This window comes from Ambystoma mexicanum, chromosome 1q (genome assembly GCF_040938575.1).
Source record: "Ambystoma mexicanum isolate Mex_15411 chromosome 1q, UKY_AmexF1_1, whole genome shotgun sequence".
NCBI classification, from domain to species: Eukaryota; Metazoa; Chordata; class Amphibia; order Caudata; family Ambystomatidae; genus Ambystoma; species Ambystoma mexicanum.
The window spans coordinates 172,103,327-172,127,056 of record NC_090922.1 but is presented as its reverse complement, the minus strand read 5'-3'; the positions used below and the strand labels follow the sequence as shown (position 1 = coordinate 172,127,056).

The 23,730-nt window shown below is 45.8% G+C and overlaps 1 protein-coding gene across 2 annotated transcripts in view; it reads left to right on the top strand.

Annotated features, from left to right (window-relative positions):
* The window catches only part of MTHFSD (methenyltetrahydrofolate synthetase domain containing), a 536,715-nt gene that overhangs the window by 413,695 nt on the left and 99,290 nt on the right, over positions 1–23,730 (top strand). For both annotated transcript variants that reach the window (XM_069636557.1, XM_069636565.1), the window contains exon 7: positions 8,212–8,324. In XM_069636557.1, the coding sequence (XP_069492658.1) occupies positions 8,212–8,324 (113 nt within the window). The remainder of the gene's footprint in view (positions 1–8,211; positions 8,325–23,730) is intronic.

Sequence of the window (23,730 nt, the reverse complement as noted above, 5' to 3'; positions counted from 1 at the left end):
TTTCTGTCCTCCGAATAGCTTGAGTAACAATTTCTGGTGGAAAACCTCTTTCTTGGTATTTATTTCTCATAATTTCAAATTCAGTCTGTAGTCTTTCAGTGTTTGAAGTGATTTGTTTTGCTCTTAAAAGTTGACTAGTTGGAAGATTCTCCTTCAAATGTCTTCGGTGAAAACTGTTGAAATGTAGAGTATTGTTGACATCAGTAGGTTTTCTAAAAATGTATGTAATAAGCTCCATGTCCTTCCATTCTACTGAGACATCCAAAAAGTTCACTACTGGTTTCCCAATTTCAATGGTAAATTTAATCCTCGGATTACAGTGATTAGTATATTGCCAGAATTCCATCAACTCTTGTTCAGAACCGTTCCAAATTCCAAAAATGTCATCTATGTATCTTATCCAATTATTTTGCATTCTTTGCGCCATCTCATCGTGCTCATGCCCCTGATCACACACCGCTGTTTCAAGATCGTCTACTCGCCTCTCCACTCCACTGCCATTACATATTTGCTGAGATCAGAGATGGCCTTTGTTAGATCAGCAGTGCTTTTTAATGTCCTTCAATTCCATCAGTATAGCCATCAAATCCGACCACCTTGTTGCGGGGTCCTCCACGTCTAGCTGTGCAGTGGGCGGCAAGTGTATTTGGGCGCTTGCATGTTGTTTTGACCGCTTTTGTGAGTCTGCATCCTGCATAAGCGCTTTGATGTCCCCAGATTGTGGCCCCTTTTGCTTTGCTGGTTGTTTGGCCATGTTAGCAAGCAGAACTCGTCAGGGCAAGCCCCTTGTCTGACTTGGGAGTTTAATTTTACTCCATGTTACGCCTTCCCACTTGCTCTTTTATGGCTCACACCATCCACCATCTCCTCCTCATTAGTACTTCCAGCCTCCTCCTCCTCTTCACTCTATTGTGCTCTTTTTAACGCATCCTACCGTCAACTGCCAGTTTTGCTTAGTGGCCGTTGTCTCTCTCCAAGCAGCAGTATTATTTATTATCTTTTGTCGCCTTTCTTTCCATCCGGCTGCCTGTAGCTGCGGGGGCTATGCAGTGGCTGTAACGCAGCAGCTATGTGTAAAAGTGGAAAAATGGACAACGCCGCCAGCAGCAGGATTCTCTTTCCAGACTCGCTGCAGCACATCACTCTGTCCTGCTGTGTCCTGCTCCATGCCCACACGGGAGCCTTCCCGCGTCGCACCTCATTTTCGCAGGGGATGGACTTTTACATCAGAGGTTATGGCGGTGTCCTCCCCTCCACCCATTCTGAGACCCCTTCCCCCGCAGTAGTTACTCCAATCACTGCAGTGTCAATTGAGGCAAGCTCCACTGCACAGGGGGAACCTCACTCCTCTCCGGTGGGTCCGCCCGCCATTTTGTCAGATCCTCTCAGCCACCTTCAACTGCTCTGCACCCTCCGCTCTAATGCCAGGTGCCACTTCATATTGCACACAGGGTGTCTCCAAGCCTGGGTGGTACTTCCCTCTATTTATGGGCCTGGGCCTTGACCATCTCAGCAAGGGGGATATTCCGGGGTATGGACAGGATTGGGAGCTCAGTGGAGAAGCATCTGTTGGCGTCTCCGGCTAGCCATGCCACTGAGTTGCTCTTTCTACACCTTTCCTTCATCAGAGGACCCATCTGACTTCAGCTGGTGCTGGTAGTCCATTCCTCCGGGCTCAGGGTCTTTGTTTGTTGATCTGTATCAGGGGTCCTCCAAAGCTTGTAACAGGAAGGCCAAAATAATCCAGGAGCGTACACCAAGCAAGAAGTAACGCAGTTCATTATAGGCCCGGAAGGAGCTGGGAGAGCACACAACAAACAGCACGGTGGAACAGAATTGTGTGAAGACAGCCGCCAACAGTGCCCACTGCGGAGTAAACATTTCATACAAAAATGACATGATTAGCATACCCAAAGTTGAAACATTTTGTTAGAGCATCCTACAAAATGTATTGGTGGGTCTATGTCAATCCTCTGTCTAAGTATACATTGAACACTTGTCAATTGTTTGGGCTATCCTGAACCCCAATTTCCAACACCACCCCTCGTGACATCACGAACCTTCCCACACCGCCCCACACTGACGTTTAATAGCATTACGTGATTGTGCTGACCGTTGAAACTTTATTCATCTTTCAATGGTCAGCTCCCATAGAGCACACAAGACAACCTGAGTTTGGCTAAGGGCAAACATTCACACAGCATCAGACCAATGAGGAGGCTTGCGGACATCAGCAAGGACACAAAACACTTTCACCCTAGGGACATCAAAACTTCTCCCCATTGCGCGTCCCGCTCACCCCACAGTCCTCTTTCCATGACCCACTACCAAGGTGCGATTTTAAACTGCTTACCCCACCCTAGTTTGGATTTTATTAGCCTGCTTTTAATGTTCATTAACTTACATTTTCCAGCGAGCACTCTGGTGCCTGGCTCGCTGTCCTTGAATGTATCGGTTGGGCCCACTCCCCTGCGGCCACGTTCTCTTGGGAACGGCCAACTTGCAACATCTACCAAGTATTCTGCATCAGCAAGAACGCGTGAGAAATTCATGTTTGCTCGGAGCCCTGGGCCTGGGGCTGCGAAAAGACAAATGCTTTACTTCTGTGGCCTATGTTCCAATATGGTTGCTAGGTTGCTTATTGAATGCTACACTACTACTTCAAATGACTTGTGTCCTCCCACGTATACTGCATCTTCGATAGTCTGTTTGCAGCTTGCTTTGGATTTTCTTTTCCCAGTACATGGTGCTGTGCAGCATCAAGTTGTGGCCCACACCGGCCTCTGTCCAGCCCTCGGCCATGACATTGACGCTGTTATAAGTAGCAGGTGCTGAGACCGTTGCTTCAGATTAGTTTTTCCACATGCTAGCGTGCTTCATGCTTCGAACAGTTCTTTGCCTCAGCGAAAATTAGCTGCATTTCATTGAGAAATCGAAGATGTCGACATCCATGACCGGGTTCAAGCGGTGTACCGATTGTGGGGCAAAAATGTCCATAACAGACCAGCATCAAATCTGTTTTTGGTACCTGGGAGCGGACCACAGAGATGAAGACTGCAGTTCCTGCCAATCGGTGACTGTAAAGGCCTTGCAAGAGAGGAAGGGGAAAATTGTGGCAGGTAGGCGCTCAACTAAACCCCCTTCTGTTACCCCGTCAAAGAGGTGGTTCTTGGATGACTTGAGGGATGTTTCCCAGACAAAAAAGCACGCTAAACGCCAAAAGCGCTTTAGATCTCAACATTCGTCATCCTCCTACTAAAAGTCAAAGAAGCGACAGCACAGGTTACTGTCACCTTCTTCCTCCTCATCTGACAGAACGGTTACTTTTTCAAAGAAGTCAGCATCTCCCGCTGACTGAGAAAAGTTTAGATTAAAGATATTGGCGGTTTTCCAAAACGCTGCGTCGAGCGTCCCTCTGAGCACCCCTCCAAAAAGGCCAAAAAAGTCTCCAGAACCCACCTTGTCTGATGAGACTGACAGGGGCCCTGTAGCCTCCACTTCTCGCGCATCAGAGACCCCGGGAAGAAAGTCTCCTCAACATGCATCGAAGAAGTCTTCCTCGAGGCACGGGTTGAAGTCAGTTTCTTCTTCCTCAACGACTTATAGAGGTCAGACACCAGGGCCTTCGAAGCCTGTGTCGAAACATTCATTGAAACCTGTGAAGCCGTTGACGCCCTTGATGCTGCTTTGTCTGCGCCATCTGTGCCCTCAAAGATTTCCAAACCTTCTGTTGAGGCATCGAAGACGTTTAAGCCTCTACCAAGACCTGATTTTTTTCAGTTCTATGGGTTGCATATTTGAGGAAGATGGGAACCATGATGTACCCTTTGGATACGAGTATGGTGCCACCAATGTACCCGGGGAATTAATCTCGGAAGAATCCAGAATAACAAATCTTGTAGAGACATTAAAAGATGCTGGCAGACGGGAAACGTCTCCAGAAACTGATTTTGCGAACCCAGAAGTATCCGGATACCCAGATCCTTCTTATAGATCATTAATGAGTAAGGTAACTGATTATCTTGGTTGGGGGAGGCCGACTGCCATAGTTGAGAAGGATGATCTCACAGACATCCTAGACAGTGAACCACCAAAGTTAGCGGCACTACCGTTTCACACTGCTTTGAAGATGGAATTTGGAAAACCAGCTGAACCCTGACTACCCACCAGCCGTAAACAAAAAGACTCCATAAAGTCTGGGAGTGCAGGCGGCAACTTTTTTGCGTACCCTTCTATTCCACCAGATAGGGATGATAAAGAGATTGCTGTCCTGGGGAAAAGAGTTTTTAGTGCTGGAAGTATTGCATTAAAATCATTTTAATGCGACTTGCGTTTTGGCCAAGTACAGATGCTCTAGAGGACGTCGCTGCCTTGGCGGTGGCGGCACAGATCCCAGAAGGTGAAGAGAGAGATGGATTTTTAAACTTGGTCCAAGATGGCAAAGAGGCAATGTGCCAATCACTGCCATCTGGATTGGATTATGCAGATTCAGTTAGTAGAACAATGGCATCCAGCACAGTCTCAAGACCTTTTATATGGCTCAGAAAGCCTGGTTTCACGCTTGATGTCCAGGCACACTTAATGGACACCATTGACGGGTTCAATTATTTGGTGAAAAAGCTGACGATAGCTTGGGGAAACTGCAAACTTCAAAAGGAGTGGCAAAATCCCTCGAAGTGGCAATTCGCCAATATACACAACTTCAGGGTTCTTCGCATGCTTGGAGAGGGCATCCCTTTTGATTTATTGATCTGTGTCAAGGGGAAGAGGTCAATTCTCTCAAATGGGACAGAAGGACTCCATGTGGATTGAGAAGTAGAGGAGGATGAACCTCCATTTCAGCTTCAGCTGCCTTGCCCTCAGCTGCAGCAGCAGCACCTTCAAAACCCCTTTGATTACTTAGCACACACGCCTGTGGTGGGGGACAGGCTTTCACAGCATCTTGAGAGCTGGTGGGGCATAACCTTTTTTATGCTTGGGCACTTCAGACAGTGGCCTACGGTTACCGCCTCCGATTTCTGACAAAACCCCTAGATTGCCCCCCAAGAGACCACTCTGTCAGACCCAGATCTGCTCCTTCAACAGGAAATTATTTCCCTGTTAAAGAATGGTGCGATGAAATTAGTACCTGCAGCGGAAAGGGGTCAGGGATGGTGTTCTCATGATTTCCTAATCCATAAAAAGGACAGAGGAGTGTGACCCATCTTGGACTTGAGAGGAAGGACAAGTTCAAGGTGGTTACTCTTTCGCAGGTCCTTCAGGCCCTTCGACTCCAGAATTGGTTGGTGTCATTGGATCTTCAGGATGCTTACTTTCATGTGCCCATTCATGTAAAACACAGAGTACCTAAGGTTCGCAGTTGGCGGCTCTCATTATCAGTTTTGAGTTCTGCCATTCAAGCTCACCTCTGCCCCCGGTCATAAACTTATGGCAGTGGTGGCAGCAAGTCTAGGGAGCAAGGGGATTCACAACTACCCCTACCTGGACGACTGGTTGATCAGAGCTTGTTCTCTGGGACCGGATTAGAATCACCTCAGTCGCTCTTGCCACTACCTCCACAAGCTGCGCTTTTCCCTGAACTTCAAGAAATCCCACTTGAGACCATCACAGAAGCTTCAATTTATTAGAGCAGTCCTGGATTCAGCCTCGGGAAAAGCCTTGCCTCCCGTGTTGAGGGCTGAACATCTTTTTCAGATCGTCCAGAAGTTTCAGAGTGCCCAACATCTTCCGGCTTTCCACTACCTAAGATTGCTCAGCCTCATGGCATCCTCCATTTTTCTGGTGCCAGAAGCCTGTCTGAGAATGAGATCCCTTCAATGGGCTCTCAGATCCGAGTGGTCTCAATTCACTGTGACATACCTACTTCAGGTCTCAAACAAGGTCGCCCAGCATCTACTATGGTGGGCGTGCCGAGAGAAATAAAATGAGAGGAGATGACAATTGTGACAGACTCCTCCCTAACGGGATAGGAAGCCCACATGAAAGACCTTTTAATCAGTGGTCACTGGTCTCCGTCGGAGTCCAGAATTTACATTAACCTGTTAGAGCTGATGGGGTTTCAATTTTTAAAGGTATGGACAAATCATTTTCCCCCGGACCCTTTTATTGTACCAGTTTGGGATTTAAATCTGGTTCTGGGACATCTGATGGGGATGCCCTTCGAACCTCTATATTCTTGCTCTGACAGAATGCTTACTCTAAAAATGGTCTTCTTGACTGCAATAACATCTTGCCGCAGGGTTAGTGAACTGCAGGCTCTCTCAACCAAGCCACCTTACACAACCTTCTTCAGAGACAAGGTGGTGTTGAGAATGCATCCATAATGTTTGCCAAAAATGATATCTAAATTCCATCTATCAAAGAAAATAGTATTTACCTACCTTCTATCCACCGCCTCAACCTTCTAAAGCGGAGGAGAGAATGCACCGGTTAGATTAAAATAGGGACCCACGTTTTTACATTGCAAGAATGGCAAAAATCAGGCAGGATGACCAATGTTTTGTGGGTTACTCGGGCCACAGATTAGGGTTGGCCGTCACAAAACGGACAATCTCGAGATGGATAATATTAAGCATTTCAGAATGATATTCATTAGCTGACAAGGACGCCCTGAAGGATTGAGAGCACATTGTACTCTAGAAGTTGGGACTTGGTCGGCTCTTCAAAGAGGGGTACTCGTGCAGGATTTCTGAATGAGTACCCCTCGGCCCCTTGCCCCACAGCCGTCTTGCCATGACCCTCTGCCAAGGGGCGATTTAAACTGCTTACCCCACCATGGTCTGGATTTCATCTGCCTACATTTAATGTTTGTTGCTCTACATTTCCCAGCAGGCACTCGGGTGCCTGGCTGACTGTCCTCGAATGTATCTGTTGGCCCCACTCCCCTGCGTCTACGTTCTCCTGGGAAGGGCCGACTTGCAACATTTCCCCAGCACACTACAGCAGCTGAGCGCTTGAAAAATTACTGTTTGCTCCATGCCCTGGGCCTGGCTCTGCGAAAAGACAGATGCTTTACTTACCTGTGACCTATGCTCCAATATGGGTGTTTATTGTATGCTACACTAGCAATTCTATTCCCTGCCCCTCCTTTCTCTCTCGGACATGCCCCTCTGCCCCATGCCACACTTAGTACTCCCACCCCTGCTCATCCCCAGGTACTACTCTAGCTGCACCTGCGCGCACTGTGCATAGGTTACACCTTGTAGCTGTCAATGATGTCCCCACCTATAGGAGTGGCGCCTGCCCTTCCCCACTGTGCTCCTCCCACCAGTCACGTAATTGATAAGTGCGCCCCCCTTTGGCAGTGCTGAATTTGCACCTTTACCGCAGATCATACACTTTGGCTGGCAACTACATCTCCTGCTGCTGCACCATAGATTCCACTCTGCTAGCTCCCAAACGGTCTGACTCCCAACTTTGTTTCTTCAATGGATCTTCATCTCCGAAGCAACCAGAATCCTCTTCAAGTGGTGGCTCCACCACAGTGCTGCAGAACTGTGTTGACCCCATCCACCAGGCATGCAACCTCAAACTGTCTCTGGCTGTGCTGCTAATCACTTTATATTTCAAATTGTAATCTCATGTAAGTATATAGAACCAACTGCACATTGCCCTGTCTATTATTCCAGTTACATGCTCTTGGTTACCGCTCCACATTGCATCATGGTTTATATAACCTAGTTTCAACTGGATCTCCGGTTCTTTGTCCAGCACCCTGTATTTGAGATGCTCCTTCTACATCAAATAATCTCTGTGAAGCCCTTTACCACTCTTTGAAGCTACCGCCACACTATATTAAAAAACCTTTAGAAAAAAATGTACATACCTTTTATACACCTTAGTCCTGCCATGAATAATCCTAGGAGTTGAAAAGGGGCACATTTGGGATATGTTTATGTATGTTTGTTAGTAACAGGTATGTTATTTTTTGCAGTTATTTGTTCCAGCTAGGGAAACCAAAATCTAGTTGATCCTTCACGCTTTCACAAAGTTAAGACAGTGGAGATTTAATAATGTTTTTGTGCACTATCATGTGGTACCCATTGCTGAAAATACATTCACAAATGGTGGTGGTCAATGTTAATTTGTGACGTGAAGATTTCTACTTTAATTTTGCATCTTTTAAAGCAAACTGCCCTCTCCACAAAGGTGTATGTCATTGCAATTCTATTTCCTTTAAAAACTGTTCCTATTTGTATTTTGAACACGCAGGATGGAGAATCGGGAAAGGTGAAGGCTTTGCGGATATGGAATTTGCAATGATGGCATCCATGGGTGCAGTGAATGAGGACACTGTGATTGTGACCACAGTCCATGACTGTCAGGTAGGGACAGCATAATATCCTTTTTAATAAAAACTGTTTCCTTTAAAGTGTATCAGCATGTATTATTAGCCATTGCCAAGTGTAGATGGAGGGTCTCTTGTAGTTGAACTCATTTAAATATGCACAACTAAGAATAGTAGTTAAGAACTGCTTCCTAAAATCTGAGTTTAGTTAGAAAATATAGGCAATAAGAGTGATATTAAAGATTTCCCAATGTTGATTGTTTGTTTTTTGAGCATCCTGTGTATGCTCTTGCAGACGCCAGCTTTATTTGTTTTTTAAAATTAATTCTGTTTGGATTGTATCTCACATCTAAAGCACTCTCTAGGCCCAGCGGGGTGCTTTACACCATAAGAGAAAGCATGTAATAAAATTACAATAACAGTTGCCGGGAGTAAGAGCATAGTAAAACAAGAAAAATCTGTGACAGAAAATTACAAAACACAATTAAAAGAATGTGAGAAAAAGGAACAGCGAGGGTTGAAAGAGAACCGTACAGGTTACTCCGTACATGGTTGGAAAGGCCAGGTGAGAAAGATGCATTTTCAGGAACCTTCTAAAGATCAGGGGCACACCTCATGATTGGAGTTACATAGATGTGAGCCATCTATAGAAAAGTTCTGATGAGAAAAAGAGGCAGGTTCTTTATCAGATTGTTTAACCTACGTCAGTCTCTTTTATGGGTAAGTCGTGACACTCCTGCGTTCAGAAACCACCTTCCAGCTATACCAGCTGGCTCCCGGGTCAGACCCTTGAAAGTACTACAGGCAACTTTACATTTGGAATGGAAGTGTAATGGTTCATTGGTACAGGAGGCTGGGAGAGTGGTGCCTGTAACAGATTTCTTCGACCTGATGTGTGGATGAGGCCCAAAAAGGGTGCTTTCACCCATTGACCTTTCTAAACATGCATGAATCTTGTCGGGAATGAGCTCCCTTATTGTCTTTGAGGCCTCTTACTTCTTTGCTTAGGATTCATATTTTGTATGGATATTCTTAACTTTGACACACTCAAATCAGTATGTATCTCCTCCCCCTTGCTTGTGGTTTTACTTTGGCATGAATATTCTTACTCTTTAACCACGGGACATCCTCTGGGAATGCCAGAGGTCTTGGCTACCGGAGAAGGACCTCCATACCACCATACCAGAGCTACGAGCAGTGTTCTGGGCCCTCAAGTCGTTCCTTCCATCTCTGAAGGGCAAGGTGGTGAGTATCTTCACGGACAACACCACCACAATGTTCTACATCACGAAATGGGGGACACTCAATCCCCAGCACACTCAGCACAGGACTTGTGGCACTGGGCTGTCGGTCAAGAGATGTTCCTCTTCACCTAGCGTGAGTCAAGAACACCATTGCAGACTCCCAAAGAAGGGAGTTGCGCTCCTGCCACGAGTGGGAACTTCAGCAGGACCAGGTGGACCGCATCTTCGTCAAGTGGGGCAGGCCCCAGGTCGATCTGTGTGCGACCGCGGTGAACTCCAAATGCCGGAAGTTTGCCAGTAGATTCCACCAACCAAGGAGCATGAGGGACGTGGTTTCCTTCCTGTGGGAAAGCCTTTTTGTGTACACGTTTCCACCGTTGCCTCTCCTGCTATGAGCAGTCAACACACTGAGACAGTGCCACTGCAGGATGATAGTCATCGCCCCAGCGTGGCCGCGGCAGATTTGGTATCCGGACCTTCTCTGTGTGTTGGCGTCAAGCTGCCGGTTGTTGCAGATCTTCTCACCAGAGAAGGAGGCGCAATCCTGCATCACGACCCAGGGTTGCTGAACCTGAAGGCTTGGCTCCTGCAGTCCTAGAGTTTGGTGATACGAGTTGCCTGCGGACTGCAGAGAGATCCTCGCCACAGCCAGGGCATTGTTGACTTTGAAATGCTACAGTCACAAGTGGAAGCGTTTTGATATGTGGTGCCGGTCGCAGAAGATTACCCCCTTGAGGGTCACGGCCTGCAGGTTCTCCCATACCTGCTCTCCTTGGCCAAGGCCGGTCTGGCACATGCTTCTATCAAGGTTCATCTGGCGGCTATCTCCCGCTACACCAGGTCTCCAGGTAGATTGTCACTTTGGTCTCATCGACTCGTCAAGGAGTTCCTCAAAGGCCTTTTACGATATTTCCCGCTGGTGAAGACTCCTGCCCCGGCGGGGGAACTCAACGAGGTGCTGACGAAGCTCATGGGGGGAGGGTCTTTTGAGCCAAGAGTCAAAGAGGCCAACGTAAGTTTACTCGTGGTGGACGAGGTAGAGGTGCCAAAGCCGCTCAAGCAGCAGCCTCTTTGCCATAAGGCTCTGCTACAGCCGCTTCAAAATACCGCTCTGAGGCCTTCGGTCACAGCTCACCAGTGAGGGGCAGGCTGTCTCAGCATCTAGAAGAATGACAAGCCGTTAATTTGGATGCTTGGACTCTGGAAACCATAGCCCACGGGTACTGCCTTCCTTTTCTACGGAAGCCTCACGACAATCCACCGAGAGTACACTCTTTGAGGGTTCCAGATCCGCTCCTTGTGCAGGAAATATTAACCCTGCTAGAGAAAGGTGCTCCTCAACAAGAGAGGTGGTGTGGGGTCACTGCCATTGTGCAGAGAGGCGATTGAGCTCTGATTCTGGGCAATTCAAGAAGGAATCTCCCTAGCAGCAGTTCATCTGGCTGGAGAGGAGAACACAGCGGCGGACGATCTGAGCAGGCAGAGCACAGTCTCCCACGAGTGGGAAATAGGTCAGGAGGTCCTTCAAGTGATCTTCACCTTTTGGGAAACCTCTCAAGTGGATCTGTTCGCGACTGGTGCCAACTGGAAGTGCGAGCAGTACTGCTCAAGGGAATTTCCTCCGAGAGGAGCTCTAGGAGATGCGTTTGTGGTGGACTGGGAATTGCCGCTACTGTACGCGTTTCCTCCAGTCCCCGTCATTCCTCATGTTCTCAGGAGGTTAAGATGCTTGGGTCCCGCATGATCCTTGTTGCTCCAGATTGGGCCAGGAGATCATGGTATCCAGAATTTATGGAAATATCCATCTGTACTCCGATGCGTCTTCCCCAAAGAGAGGATCTTCTCTCGCGAGAGGAAGGTCTGGTTCTCCATCCAGAGGTCAAGACTCTCAACCTTTACGCTTGGTTTCTGAAAGGTTGAGATACAAGGATTGGGACCTCCCGGATGACATAATGGAGATGTTGCTTTCGGAATAGGAAGAAATGTCAGAAAAAAATTACCGACCCCACCAAAAGACCTAAAACACACACCACAAAAAGTTCTAACTACCAAAAGTTCTAACTTTTCGTGGTATGTGTTTAGTTGTTTTGGTGGGGTCGGTATGAAAACATTTTTCTTTTAAAGGCTGCGGGGGTGGGGGGCTGGGGTATCCCTTGCAACACCCCGCTCACTACAGTGAGAGGAGTTTGCGGGGGACACCCCTGAGCTCTACCAACAGAACAGGGGGAAAAAAGAAACGGGGGCTGCAAGGGTGTCCCCCACAACATCCCGCTCACAGTACTACACAGTATATTGAGCAGGGATTGCAGGGGAAACCCCTGCATGTTCGCATGGGAAATGTACGAACATTTTGTGTTTGTGCATTTCCCATGCGAAAATTTCCATCGCAGGAAATGCAGCCGCTGTCACTTCATGCAGATCTGTTGCTTTCGGCCAGGCGGCTGGCGACAAAGTCTCTCTACCGTTGCTGTTGGCATAAGTTCTGCGACTGGTGCAGAGAAAAGAATGTTAATCCTTTTCAGTGTTCAACCACGGATGTTCCATCCTTTTTGCTTTCTTTAGCCCACAAGGGTCTTCAAGTGGGGACCATTAAAGGTTACCTAGCAGCGCTCTCAATCTTTAAGGGCTCATCCGAGGACCATTGCACTCATGTCCATTGAGGTTGTTAACCTTTAAGACCATAATGTTGGTTGCTCTGACATCTGCACGCAGAGTGAGCGAGTTGCAGGCACTTCCTTCCAAGCCACCCTTTACTGTATTCCACAAGGACTGGGTTGCGTTGAGTTGGACCCACTTGTATTTTGCTGCCACATGACCCTCTTTTCTCCCCTATGGTATTTTCGGACTTTCATTTTAATCAGAAAATTGTGCTACCTTCCTTCTATCCTCCTCCGCATCCTGGTAAGGAAGAGGAAAGGCTTCATAGATTGGACCATAGGAGAGCTTTCAGCTTTTATATTTCCAGAATGCCAAAGGTGAGAGTGGATGACCAGCTGTTTGTTGTGTATACCCGGGCACAAACTGGGCCAGGCTGTGCCTAAACAGACCTTGTCTAGGGGGATCACCCTCGTTATTTCTGAATGCTATACTTTGGCGGGCAAGGTCCCTCCTGAGGGCTTGCGTGCTCATTCAACCAGGGGCATGGCTACGTCGACAGCCCTGAAAAGGGGTGTTCCTATAAAAACATTTGTGATGCTGCAACGTGGTCTTAGTTACACACGTTTACCAAGCATTACTCCCTGGATACTTCCCATGCTCAGGACGTGGCATTCGGTAAGGCAGTCCTTTACTCTGCCCTTTAATTTCAAATCTTGCTAAATTCTTCACCCTCCTCCAATCATGGATACTGCTTTGGGAGTCTGTCAAAGACGAGGAATACGTTGGAGGACACAATCCATTCGAAGAACAAGTTACTTACCACTTGTAACGTTCTTTCGACTGGATGTTCCTTTAACGTTTTCTTCATCGCCCTTCCAGCCTGTAGAATTTCCCATGCTGTTACAGCTTTCGTTTCAACAAGGCTGAGCACGGTCAGGCCTGATTTGTCTCCTCTTCTGCTAGACGAGGAGGGGGGAAAAACAAGAATTGATGCTACGGGCACCGTGCGTGCCACTTATAAGATCCGATGACGTCACCCTCGACGAAGTCCTTCGAGGGACGTCAACCCAACGCCATTGACGCAGGGCGACCTCTGCCAAAAAACTTCTAAAGCATCCGAGCACTACATATGAAAGATGAGGAATACATTGGAGGAACATCCAGTCGAAAGAATGTTACCAGGGGTAAGCAACTTCTTCTGTTTGACCTGGGGTACAACATCTAGACTCCTGGGAAATCTGCCAAACCTTTAGGACTGCCAAAGCACGCTCTTGAGCCTCTCATGCATCCAACATTATATTGGTCCTCATCACAGCCTTGCCAGTATCCCAGCGGTAATTGCACCAGAATCCCACCAACGCAAATAGCATTACCGTAATAGCGCCGGATCCCGAGTTGTGGTAAGGCTGTAATTCCCCATTTTGTTGAGACTCTTGGGGCGTCTTGGTGCTATTACCGGCAGCTGTAATAACGCCAATGGTAATAGTGCCAAGAGTGGTAATGCATCAGTAATGGCGTTACCGACGTATTGTTGCCGCTCCTCCCAACCCGTGTTGAGGCCCACTGTGTGCTAACTTGAAATTTTCCAAATCTGCCTTGGAAACAAATTATCACAACACTTAGGACATATCTGCCTACTCCCTTTGCAAAACCATGGTCTACCTAGCAGGACTAACATGGACCCATGTTATCACAAAGCATTTTGCCACAAAGCATTTTTCCCTGCTGCATCTCTCCTTCCCTGTGTTTGTAACATCTATTTCCTGCTTGGCTATCTTTTTAACTTCCCCTTGCTCATTTTTTTTTACTCCCGCAGACTAAGGTCTGGTACAGTATACCACTACACATACAGGGGCTTTCTGTGACTGAGGTCTAGAACCTTTTGCATTCACTCAATGGTCATGATTCACAAAGCATTTCACTGGAGCAAACCAGCAGATGCTCTGAGCATATGAAAATTGCTTGTGCTACCTCGTGCAATTGAACTGAATTATTGGATGAGTAGAAATATTGAAACTCTATCCATAAAAGAAGAGATTTGTGATGCTGACTGCCCGCACTTGTATTTTGCTGCCACATGACCAGTGCCAATGGGTCCCTGTCCTCTGCCTCTCCCTTGATGAAAAACCAAGGCATGGAAAAGCCCATTTGCTGTTTTGTGCTGTTTGGCGCATTGAGCATAGAACTAGGGCTTAACTCTGTCTTTTATGTTCATTGCTGGCGGCCGACACGACATCTGGAGCTGTGCATTCTTTATTTGGTCCAGCTGGGGAAGGCTTAAAAGGCTATGGAAGGTGTGAGGCGGAGAAGGGCGGAGTAGTGGGCGCTGCTGGTGTGACGTGATGTATCATTGATATCTACAAAGGTTCCACACCATCTTTCCTCCCTCACAACCAGAGGGTGTGATAAGTCTCGTACCACATATAGAACAGGGAGAGGAAGTCTTAATTTAATTAAGGCTGCAGAAATGATGCCATTAATCAGGATACATATTTTAATTATTTTATACACAACACATATTTTTCATAAAAAACAGATAAAACTCAATCAATAGTGTGTACCAATGAAAAGCAAATTTAAGCAACACATATTTCATCAAACCCTTGTCTACAATTGTTAGGGTGATGGTGAGGTTAGTATTGAGTAGTGCAGGGAGTTTGTCATTTTCAGTCCCTAACTAAGGTTTTATCTTTTTACGTGAAATGTGTTTTGTATAAAATAATAATTAAAATATGTATCCTTTTTAATGTCATAATTTGCACATTCAACATTTGGGAAGCCTTATCTCTGGAGAGCTATTATTGGCTTTTATTAGTGTCTCCAGTAGCGGTCAACGGTAAATCAAACCACGAGAATTTGTGTCAAGAGCGAGTACTCTGTTTCTTCTTGTGGGCTCAACAATTGTTGAACAGAGTTCTAGAGTCTGATGCACGATTTGTGGCTCTGCTGTTTCTTTTCCATGATTATTGTGCTGAGAACTCTGGGCGGGGGGGGGGCGTATCTTTGAAACCCCCCCCGAGCAGTTGAGCTTGCCTAGCCCTGTTAAGGTCGCTGACTCTTGATTTTTTTAAATTGAGATTTTCAAGCACTTTTAAGGGTTTTATGTATATGCATATATGTTTAGTGTTTTAAATCAGGAAAACACATTTTTAAATGATTTAGTATTCCTGGCTCACACTTGTGGGTTTTACATGTTAGCATAGTTCTAAAATTCAAAAAGATAACCCTTAACCTGATTTTAATCTAATTTTAGAATATGTCAAGGTGGTCCAGGACTATTGCGGTTTGCATTTATTTTGCTAACCCTGGAAGTATATTGAACTTGGCACTAGTCACTTTAAACTGCCTTTTTTCACAGTTTAAGTGGCAAAAAGGAATTGGAAAATGCCTCACTGTCCGTAACATTTGAAGTACTTCCATACCTCAGCCAAAAATTAAGGGGTCTGTTCTTGGTCAGGATGTCCAAAGCAAAATATGTCCTGTGTCCGTAATCCTATTCTGGCCCTTGCACTCAAAACTAACTGTAAGGTGTAAAGAGAATTGTCCCTAATTCTCAAGTGTGCAAATGTTCAAATCCAAGAAAAAGATATAATTCAAACCAAAACATCCCAAATCGATAGTGTTAACAGTTCCAGGGACTGACTCCCTTCCCCACATTCCATTCTATGAATATGCCAAAGTTGAAACAAAGAATAGTCAATTAACTTGTAACTCAATAAGGCAACTCTCTCCTTTTGGTATGTGTCCAACTCCAGGGAATGGCTCTTTTTACCATATTTCTCCAAGACAACTCAAAATCTCAAAGGCATGAATCCTCTTTCGGTTTCTCCTTCCAATATTAGCAATTTGGGTGCGGGTCCCAGTCTCATAGATCATTTGGTGTACTTCCCTACCAGGTTTTCTCTCGACCTTGAAAACAACTCAAAATCTCAGTGGTATGGGATTTACTTGAGTTTCTCTTCCCCTGTAGTTTATTACACATCTTTCTACTTTGCCTGGCCATCTCTCCTGCCAGGCCTTGGATGCCGTCTTTCAAACATTTATTTTTCCCTGATATATTCTCTTGCCATGGTTTTAACACTTGAACTTGCATTGTATACTCTCCAGCCAGGGCTTCCTTGTAATCTTTCAACTACTTCACGTACAGCCTTTCTCATATACATTTCCTGGTATACTCTCCTGCCAGGACTTATGTGCCGTTATCTTTGATTTCACCAAACCACCAAGTGATGTTTGCCCACTGTTGGCGTATCATCACTGGTTTCACAAAGTTTGTTTCAATATTCCTACTTGTGTTTGGTATATTTCCTCTTTTCAGGTATGGGCCCCGCGACCCGTTCGTGGTATGCTTTAAGACCATGTTAAACCCTTCACAGGTTTAATTCAGCGTTTCCCCTGCTAGATTCATGGAGCGGCATGCATTGTAAGGTACCCCACTAACATGTCCGTCTTTTTTGGGCTTACCGGGTGCTGTGAATGCTTCTTGCGCCTCTTTGTTTCTTCTCTGTGCAGCTGGTTGGCTCAGTGTGCATCCAGTCAGCCGCTGTAGCTTTACTGCATTTGGTTCCACTCTGTGCAGCTCTCACTGCCTCTCTGACACAGGCAGCGGGTCCTCTGGCACTCGGAATCCCTTTATGCTTTTTGGACTCGTCTGGGCTTCCCTACTCACAGCATGCTTTCCCTTTAGCGTGTTGGCCGGTCTCTGCACGGCTTGCAGGATTATCCAGCTTCTGCACGTCTCTCTCACTCCATCTATCGGTTGCAGTGAATTTAAACTTCCCGGCTGAACGGAGCAGCTTTCAAAAACTTGTCGGCCCTTGTCATCTTTATTGCTTTGTTCTTCTTTCTCATCTCAGTTGTGGTTTGGTGTCTTTAGTATAATGTTGAGGAAGCTGACAATCAATGGAGTTTACTGGGAGTAATCACTACTAGTTCCTGCCTCTTCCACGTCTGAGTTATTAACATGTCACTCCCTGTCAAATGTTGGGGACTGTATGAAGTGGGCCTGGTAAGGGTTTGAGCCAGAGGATTACAATATGCCATTTAGGCATGGAGCAGAGAACAAACACCGCTAAAAGGGAAGGGGGTTTGCGACTTCTTCCAACAATGCCATCCCCTTCCTGGGGTCACCTTCTGCCATGTGGGGTCCCTCAAAGAGCCGCCCCCAGGGTCAGATCAGGTAGTGGCTGCCGTCCATTGGCCACATGGGAAGAAGCTAGCTCAGGGGAGGAAGTGATGACATCTTCTTTTTTATCACAGTTCTGACAGAGCCGCCAGCTGCTCAAGTACTTTATTGGAACAACTGTTAGCAGGCAATTGGTAATATTTGACCAACGTCATTTGAGTTTTAAATTGCAATTTTGTACATATTCTGCATACATATTGGTGCGCCATCCCAAATTTGGTGTTATTTTGTGGCCATTACTAGTGTGTTATTTATGATTTTAACATACACTGGCTGGCGAGATTTTAAATTTTAGCAATTTATTTAGCTTAAATGTTTAAATGTAAGACATGTTAGATTACATTCTAATTTGCTACTGTGGTCAGCAACTGACATTTAATTGTTGACAATGTCCAAAAGGAAAGCAGTGGCTCATACTTCTCCGGGGAAGGGCTCAAAGAAAATATATAAAATGTTTTAGCCAATTATAGAAGTGAATGTACTTATTACGGGAATAAGTGAACTTCTGTGTGACCGAAGGTGGTAACAAAGCTCCTGAATACAAGCCTCTCATGTGTAATTGTGCAATTGATGATGACAATTTAATGCGGATAGCTGAGTTAGGGCCTGCCCTCAGGAATCCCAACCGTTGGTTTATCTTTGTGGGCCAAGAATGGTGGACCTCAGAAAGAGGTTCTGGATGCTTTTGAAACTGAGAAAAGGGCAGGTGAAGGAGGCAGGAACTTTTTTTTGCCTGTGTGCAAAGTAAACTTGGACAGACCGGCTCTGCCATGCATTATCGAACACTCAACTAATAAGGAAAATGAAGAATCCTTGGCCCCATCCCTCACAAAATATCCAACCCAGAATTATCCCGAACCCCTAGAAAATGACAGGGAACTGATTTCCCCCATTATCCCTCAAGAAAATAGACTTGTAGCACTAAATGAATCAAACCCCACGGGACTAAGAAAGTTGCACCAAAAATGTGTAAGAGGCGCACCCAAAAACCCGAATGTGAATAAGGTTAATAGGCACACAACACAATTGACAGGCAAATGCCTTGAAGGGACCAAGCCTGCCCAAATGATTGTCGAATAAAAATCCTTAAAGTAAATGATATACCAGTTAAAGGCTTCTGTGGGTCATTTAAGGGAAAAGGTGGATGAATTATATAATAATAAATCGCACACCCCTGGGAAACAAAGCAGTGAGGAGAGCTTACCTTGCAGCATTGCTGACTTAATGGGGAAGGATGTAGAAGATAGATATGAGAATTCTTACTCTGACCATGCTAATGGGAAAAAGTTTAAAGGCCTCAAAGCAAGGGCTCCAAACACCCAAGATGCAATGGAGCGGACCAGAGCAATCACTGATGTTATTAAAAGGCATGAGGAACATAGAATCCCTAGTAGATTGGGCCGCCTCCCCTCTTCACTTGATGACCGTCTCCCAAATTGAGGCAAAATGACTATATGGCCAGCCAATTGAGGAGGGATGACAGGAAGCTATTGAGGGGAACTCGTGGGAGGGGGAGTAAGGATCATTTTTTAGTAATGTAAAATGTCCCAAGAATCTCAAATGGGTACCGTGAAAGCCAGGAAATACTTATCAATAAGACAATCCATTGGATCTGTTTTAAAAAGGGCTGCGTTTCCGTGATCTGCAAAGACATTATCCATTGTAAACGCCAATATTTGCCAAATTGCCCTGATGACTATATTCAGGTATTCATGAAGAATGCGTGGCTTGTGCAGGGGTTGCTCTCAATAGAGTACAGACCATACACACCCCCTTGATCTATGATAATTCTCACAGCCAATATCCCCCAACCCGTGTTACAGCACACTCGCGCCATAATGGATGGAGCTGCAAGCCTACTGATGGGTAACCAGCAAGCTACGTCTGGGTGAATAAACCCCCCAAAGCTCATCGGAAAGCAAAGTACACTGAAAATGGAGGGTTCATCTATTGGTTCTCCAGCCCCTCAACTGTACAAAAGTTACAAGTTTTGTCTTGGAATATTGCTAGGATAAAAAACACCTTGTTGATAATGAGTGGTGTAAGTTCTTGGAAGGTTTTAACGCAATTTGTCTCCAAGAGATGTGGAGATTAACAAGGGGGGTCCTGGGAGTCCCTCTGCCAGACATTAGTCCTGGTTACGAGAGACTTACCCAGAGTCTTTAGCTCACTATCTTTCACAGAGAAGAAATATCCCAAACATATCAGTCTTTGTCCTGCCCTGGGGCAGTCCAGCACCGAAATGCTAGGCAATTCTCCTCTGAACAAGAGTACCAACAGAAACCCCAGACACGTGTTTCGGTCTGGTTGGACCTCATCAGTAGGGTGGATCTGTGCCTCTCTAAGAATAGTGAGCAAGGGGTCCACGTCTGGATTCCCCTAGTAACTTAGGGTGAGACCCAAAGTTACTTGAATATGCAGATTAACAAGGGGGGTCTAATAACTAATGTCTGGCAGAGGGACTCCCAGGACCCCCCTTGTTAATTTACATATTCAAGTAACTTTGGGTCTCACCCTAAGTTACTAGGGGAATCCAGACGTGGACCCCTTGCTCACTATTCTTAGAGAGGCACAGATCCACCCTACTGATGAGGTCCAACCAGACCGAAACACGTGTCTGGGGTTTCTGTTGGTACTCTTGTTCAGAGGAGAATTGCCTAGCATTTCGGTGCTGGACTGCCCCAGGGCAGGACAAAGACTGATATGTTTGGGATATTTCTTCTCTGTGAAAGATAGTGAGCTAAAGACTCTGGGTAAGTCTCTCGTAACCAGGATTAATGTCTGGCAGAGGGACTCCCAGGACCCCCCTTGTTAATTTCCAAGAGATGTGGGCCATGGACAAGGCTGAAATCCAGGGCTCTTTGTCCTACTACATAGGACAAAGGGGGAGGAGACCCTATGGGGGCCTTTTGATTTGGGTGCAGGCAGGTCTAAATTGGGCTGTCGAGCAAGTTAGTACTGGCGCACCTGACTTGCAGCAACTTGTGATAAAAATTTCAGATGACAGAAGTTTACTGTTATTCAATGTGCATAATAGACCTAATGATACAAAAACGCCAAGTATCGTCTCCATCCTACAATTGTGTGTATGCAAATGAGAGAGTATCGATGTTAGTAGTTTTCAGCTCATTGTTATGGTGTATTGTAATGTCTGGTTAGAGCCTCTAAAATGGTTATACAGCCTCTGGAAAGATCAAAATGCAGCCTGGCGCATTCCCTACCTGGCAGCAAGCCCTCCCACCAGTATCCACAGCAGGTCGTTAGATACCACTACGATCTTGTATAATCTTGAATTGCGAGCCTGTAATGGGTGCCTCCCAGGTCCAGGATTAACTGTGCACTACTCCTGGCCTGTGAGTGGCACCTGGTTGATGGCTTCATGGTTATAGATAGTCATGATAGTGATCACAAGCCCATATTGCTTACTTCAAAGGCAAAAATCGAGACCATGGATTAGAACTCTTCCAATGCCTTTGGTAAAGCTGTGAATGGCCATGCTCGCTGTAAGGGTCATCCATGGAACAAAGGAATCGGATCCCTGGCATTTATAGCGCTATTATTGGGCATATTGAACAGATAGGATCTAGTGTTTGTTCAGATAGGAAAGTGATTGTGGAATTCGACAAATGTATCAAGTGTATCAAACCCTTGGTCACTAGCTCCAAACCCATAATTAAGGAGCACACCAGGCTGAGAGGGGCCTGGTATGATAGCGATTTTAGGGGGCCAAGGAAGTGCTGCATTTATATTTAGAGTCAAACTTAGTGGTGGATGGGGATCATCTCTGTATACTGAGAGGTAATTATAAATATCTAATTAATCCTCAGGGATAAATGGGATAATATGCTGTTGGCTGCCAAGATGGGTGACTCTGCCAGCTTCAGGAAATCTGCAACGGATAAGATTTGAAGGGTGACACAGGGATTCAGGCTTGTATAACCCCAGGTATGTGGTGCAAGCACTTTTAAGGCTTGTACAAAAATTCCCATGGCAATGAGAATCCTAAACTGGCAGGTGCATCCATAGCAGTTGGAGGGCAATGTCCAAGTGGGCCGATGAGTTTACCTTGAAGGAGATTGAGGCAGACATTAAAACATTGGCGCAAGCAAAAGCGACTGACCCGACAAAGTCCCAGTTGACTTGTTCAGGGGAGAACCTAAGATTTTGGGCCCCAGCTCTAATGCAAGCTTTCGACTCAGTGCTACCCATGAATACGAAACCCAGTTCCTGGCACAGTGCCGAAATACTTCCCATATACAAAAAGGGTGTGAGGGAACAACCAGAACGTTTACTGGCCAATATCCTTATTGGATGTTTTGGGGAATATATTTGCTAAAGCACTGTTATACCATCTTCAGGACCGGGTCGATTCTGGAGGGCTGCTGAATCATATGCAGGCGGAATTCCAATATGGTTTGAGCACATTGGACCAGGGTTTCTGCTTGCATATGTAAGTGCAAAAAACATGCAGTCCTAACCAAGGCTAAACTGTATGGATTCTTTGTCGATTTTGAAAACTGCTTTTGACGGTGTGCCTAGAAGTTTATTATGGCAGGTATTGCGTGCCAAGAACATACCAGACAACTTCATGAAGCCGCTCCAACTATTATATTCCAACACTAAAGCGGTAGTCTGCTGGAGTTTGGAAGGGGACGTAACCAAACCTTTAATTGTCACCAGAGGGGTCAGGCAACCCTCTTGTTCTGTATATACATCAATTTTTTATTATTGAGGACCTTGCCAAGTTTGGTCACTATTCCCCACGCCTAGAGAAGGAGAAAATTCCAGCTTTGTTCTTTGCTAAAAAGGCCATTCTTCTGTCAACTAGTCCAGCACGTTTTCATGCATCACTTCACCATTTTGCCCAAAAATGTGTGATGAGTTGGGGCTGGAAATAAATTCTAGCAAAACCTAAGATATGGTCTTGGGAGCATGGCTTGGCACCGACGAAGATGGCTGCCTGAACGCATGTCTCTGCCCGCTACGATGATATATTTGCTCTGCAATGCTCAAATCTATCAACTGTTACTTTTAGCTCTCCCTACCTGCTTTGTCTTGTAGTCAGTGTCATGCCCATACCTTTTTCGATGAATTTGCAGCTCCCGAAGACCGGTTCTGTGTGCTTTGAACTCTGTGGCCGTTGTTGATGCTGTCGGCGGCCGCTCATCATATTATGTGGAGAAGGCATTTGTGACGCAGCGTTGCTGGTCGAACTAGGTCGGGCCTCTCTATCTCTTACAGTGCCATTTTATGGTTAAATAAGAATATGCAGGAGGTGTTATACTTGTGGTAACATACTTTTATTTTGCAATTGCGCCTTATTATGGCAGGTTTTTCTTTTCTTGTAACTCACTTCACTCCCTCGTTTGTGGCTGACTTATTATTTCTCCTGACAAGCCTGACTCTTGTATGTGCTGCCTGTTAGTACATTTTATTACTAAATATGGCTTCTGGCAGAGGTGGTCCAAAAGTTCTTCCTGTCACTGAAGACCTACAAGCATTGGCCCCTCCGAAGGACAAAAAGTGGATCTCCTCCCCCGCTTTCATCTACTGATCCTGATATGGATGTACTTTTGCAAGAAATAAGGTCACTTAAACCTTTTATTGAAGCCACAAATCAAAATCTACAACAGCTAGACAACAGATGGAGTGCATTTGTAACCAGGATGGGCGAAATGGAGAACAGAATATATTAGCCAGAGTGGTTCATTTAGAAAAGGCTGTTAAAGATCTGCAAAAGCAAAATGTGTAGCTAGAAAACAGAGGCAGACATGACAATCTGCGTATTTCTGGCCTACCTGAGCGGTGTGAGGGGAATGACGCCATTCTATTTTTAGATTTTGTTTTTACCAGCTTTGCTTCATATCCCGCCTGACATTACACTTGACATTCAACGGGTGCACCACATTGGACCTATATACATTTCTCAACCATTGCACTGTGCACCATATACTGTGATCTTCTTGGAATACACCCAACGACAGATCGTTTCTAAGGCCAAGGAAAGAAAAACCTGTGTTTGACATGGCAGTAGAATTTATATATCCCAGGATGTGGCAAAGAAAACGGTGCAGCGCAGGAAATAATTCCTATCCTGCCGACCGGCTTTGAAGCAACTCCACGCCAGATACGATTTCTACAGTACAACGTTTTTGCATAGTTTTTTTATGGCGTTTTTGCCAAAAATGTTCGGGTGAAAAAACCCATGGAATTTTGGTGGGGGGTGGGTAACAGGATATAAGGAGTATGGGGGTGTGGGGAATAGGGACTAGATGATAAGGAAAGGGGGATTTGCAGGAGGAACCTCCCCAAATATATTTTAAAAAATGTGGGCTGAAAATCTTTTGCAAAAAACCTGCATATATAAGAACATAGAACCGTCTCTACCATCCGTGCACATTAAAAATGACCATCAA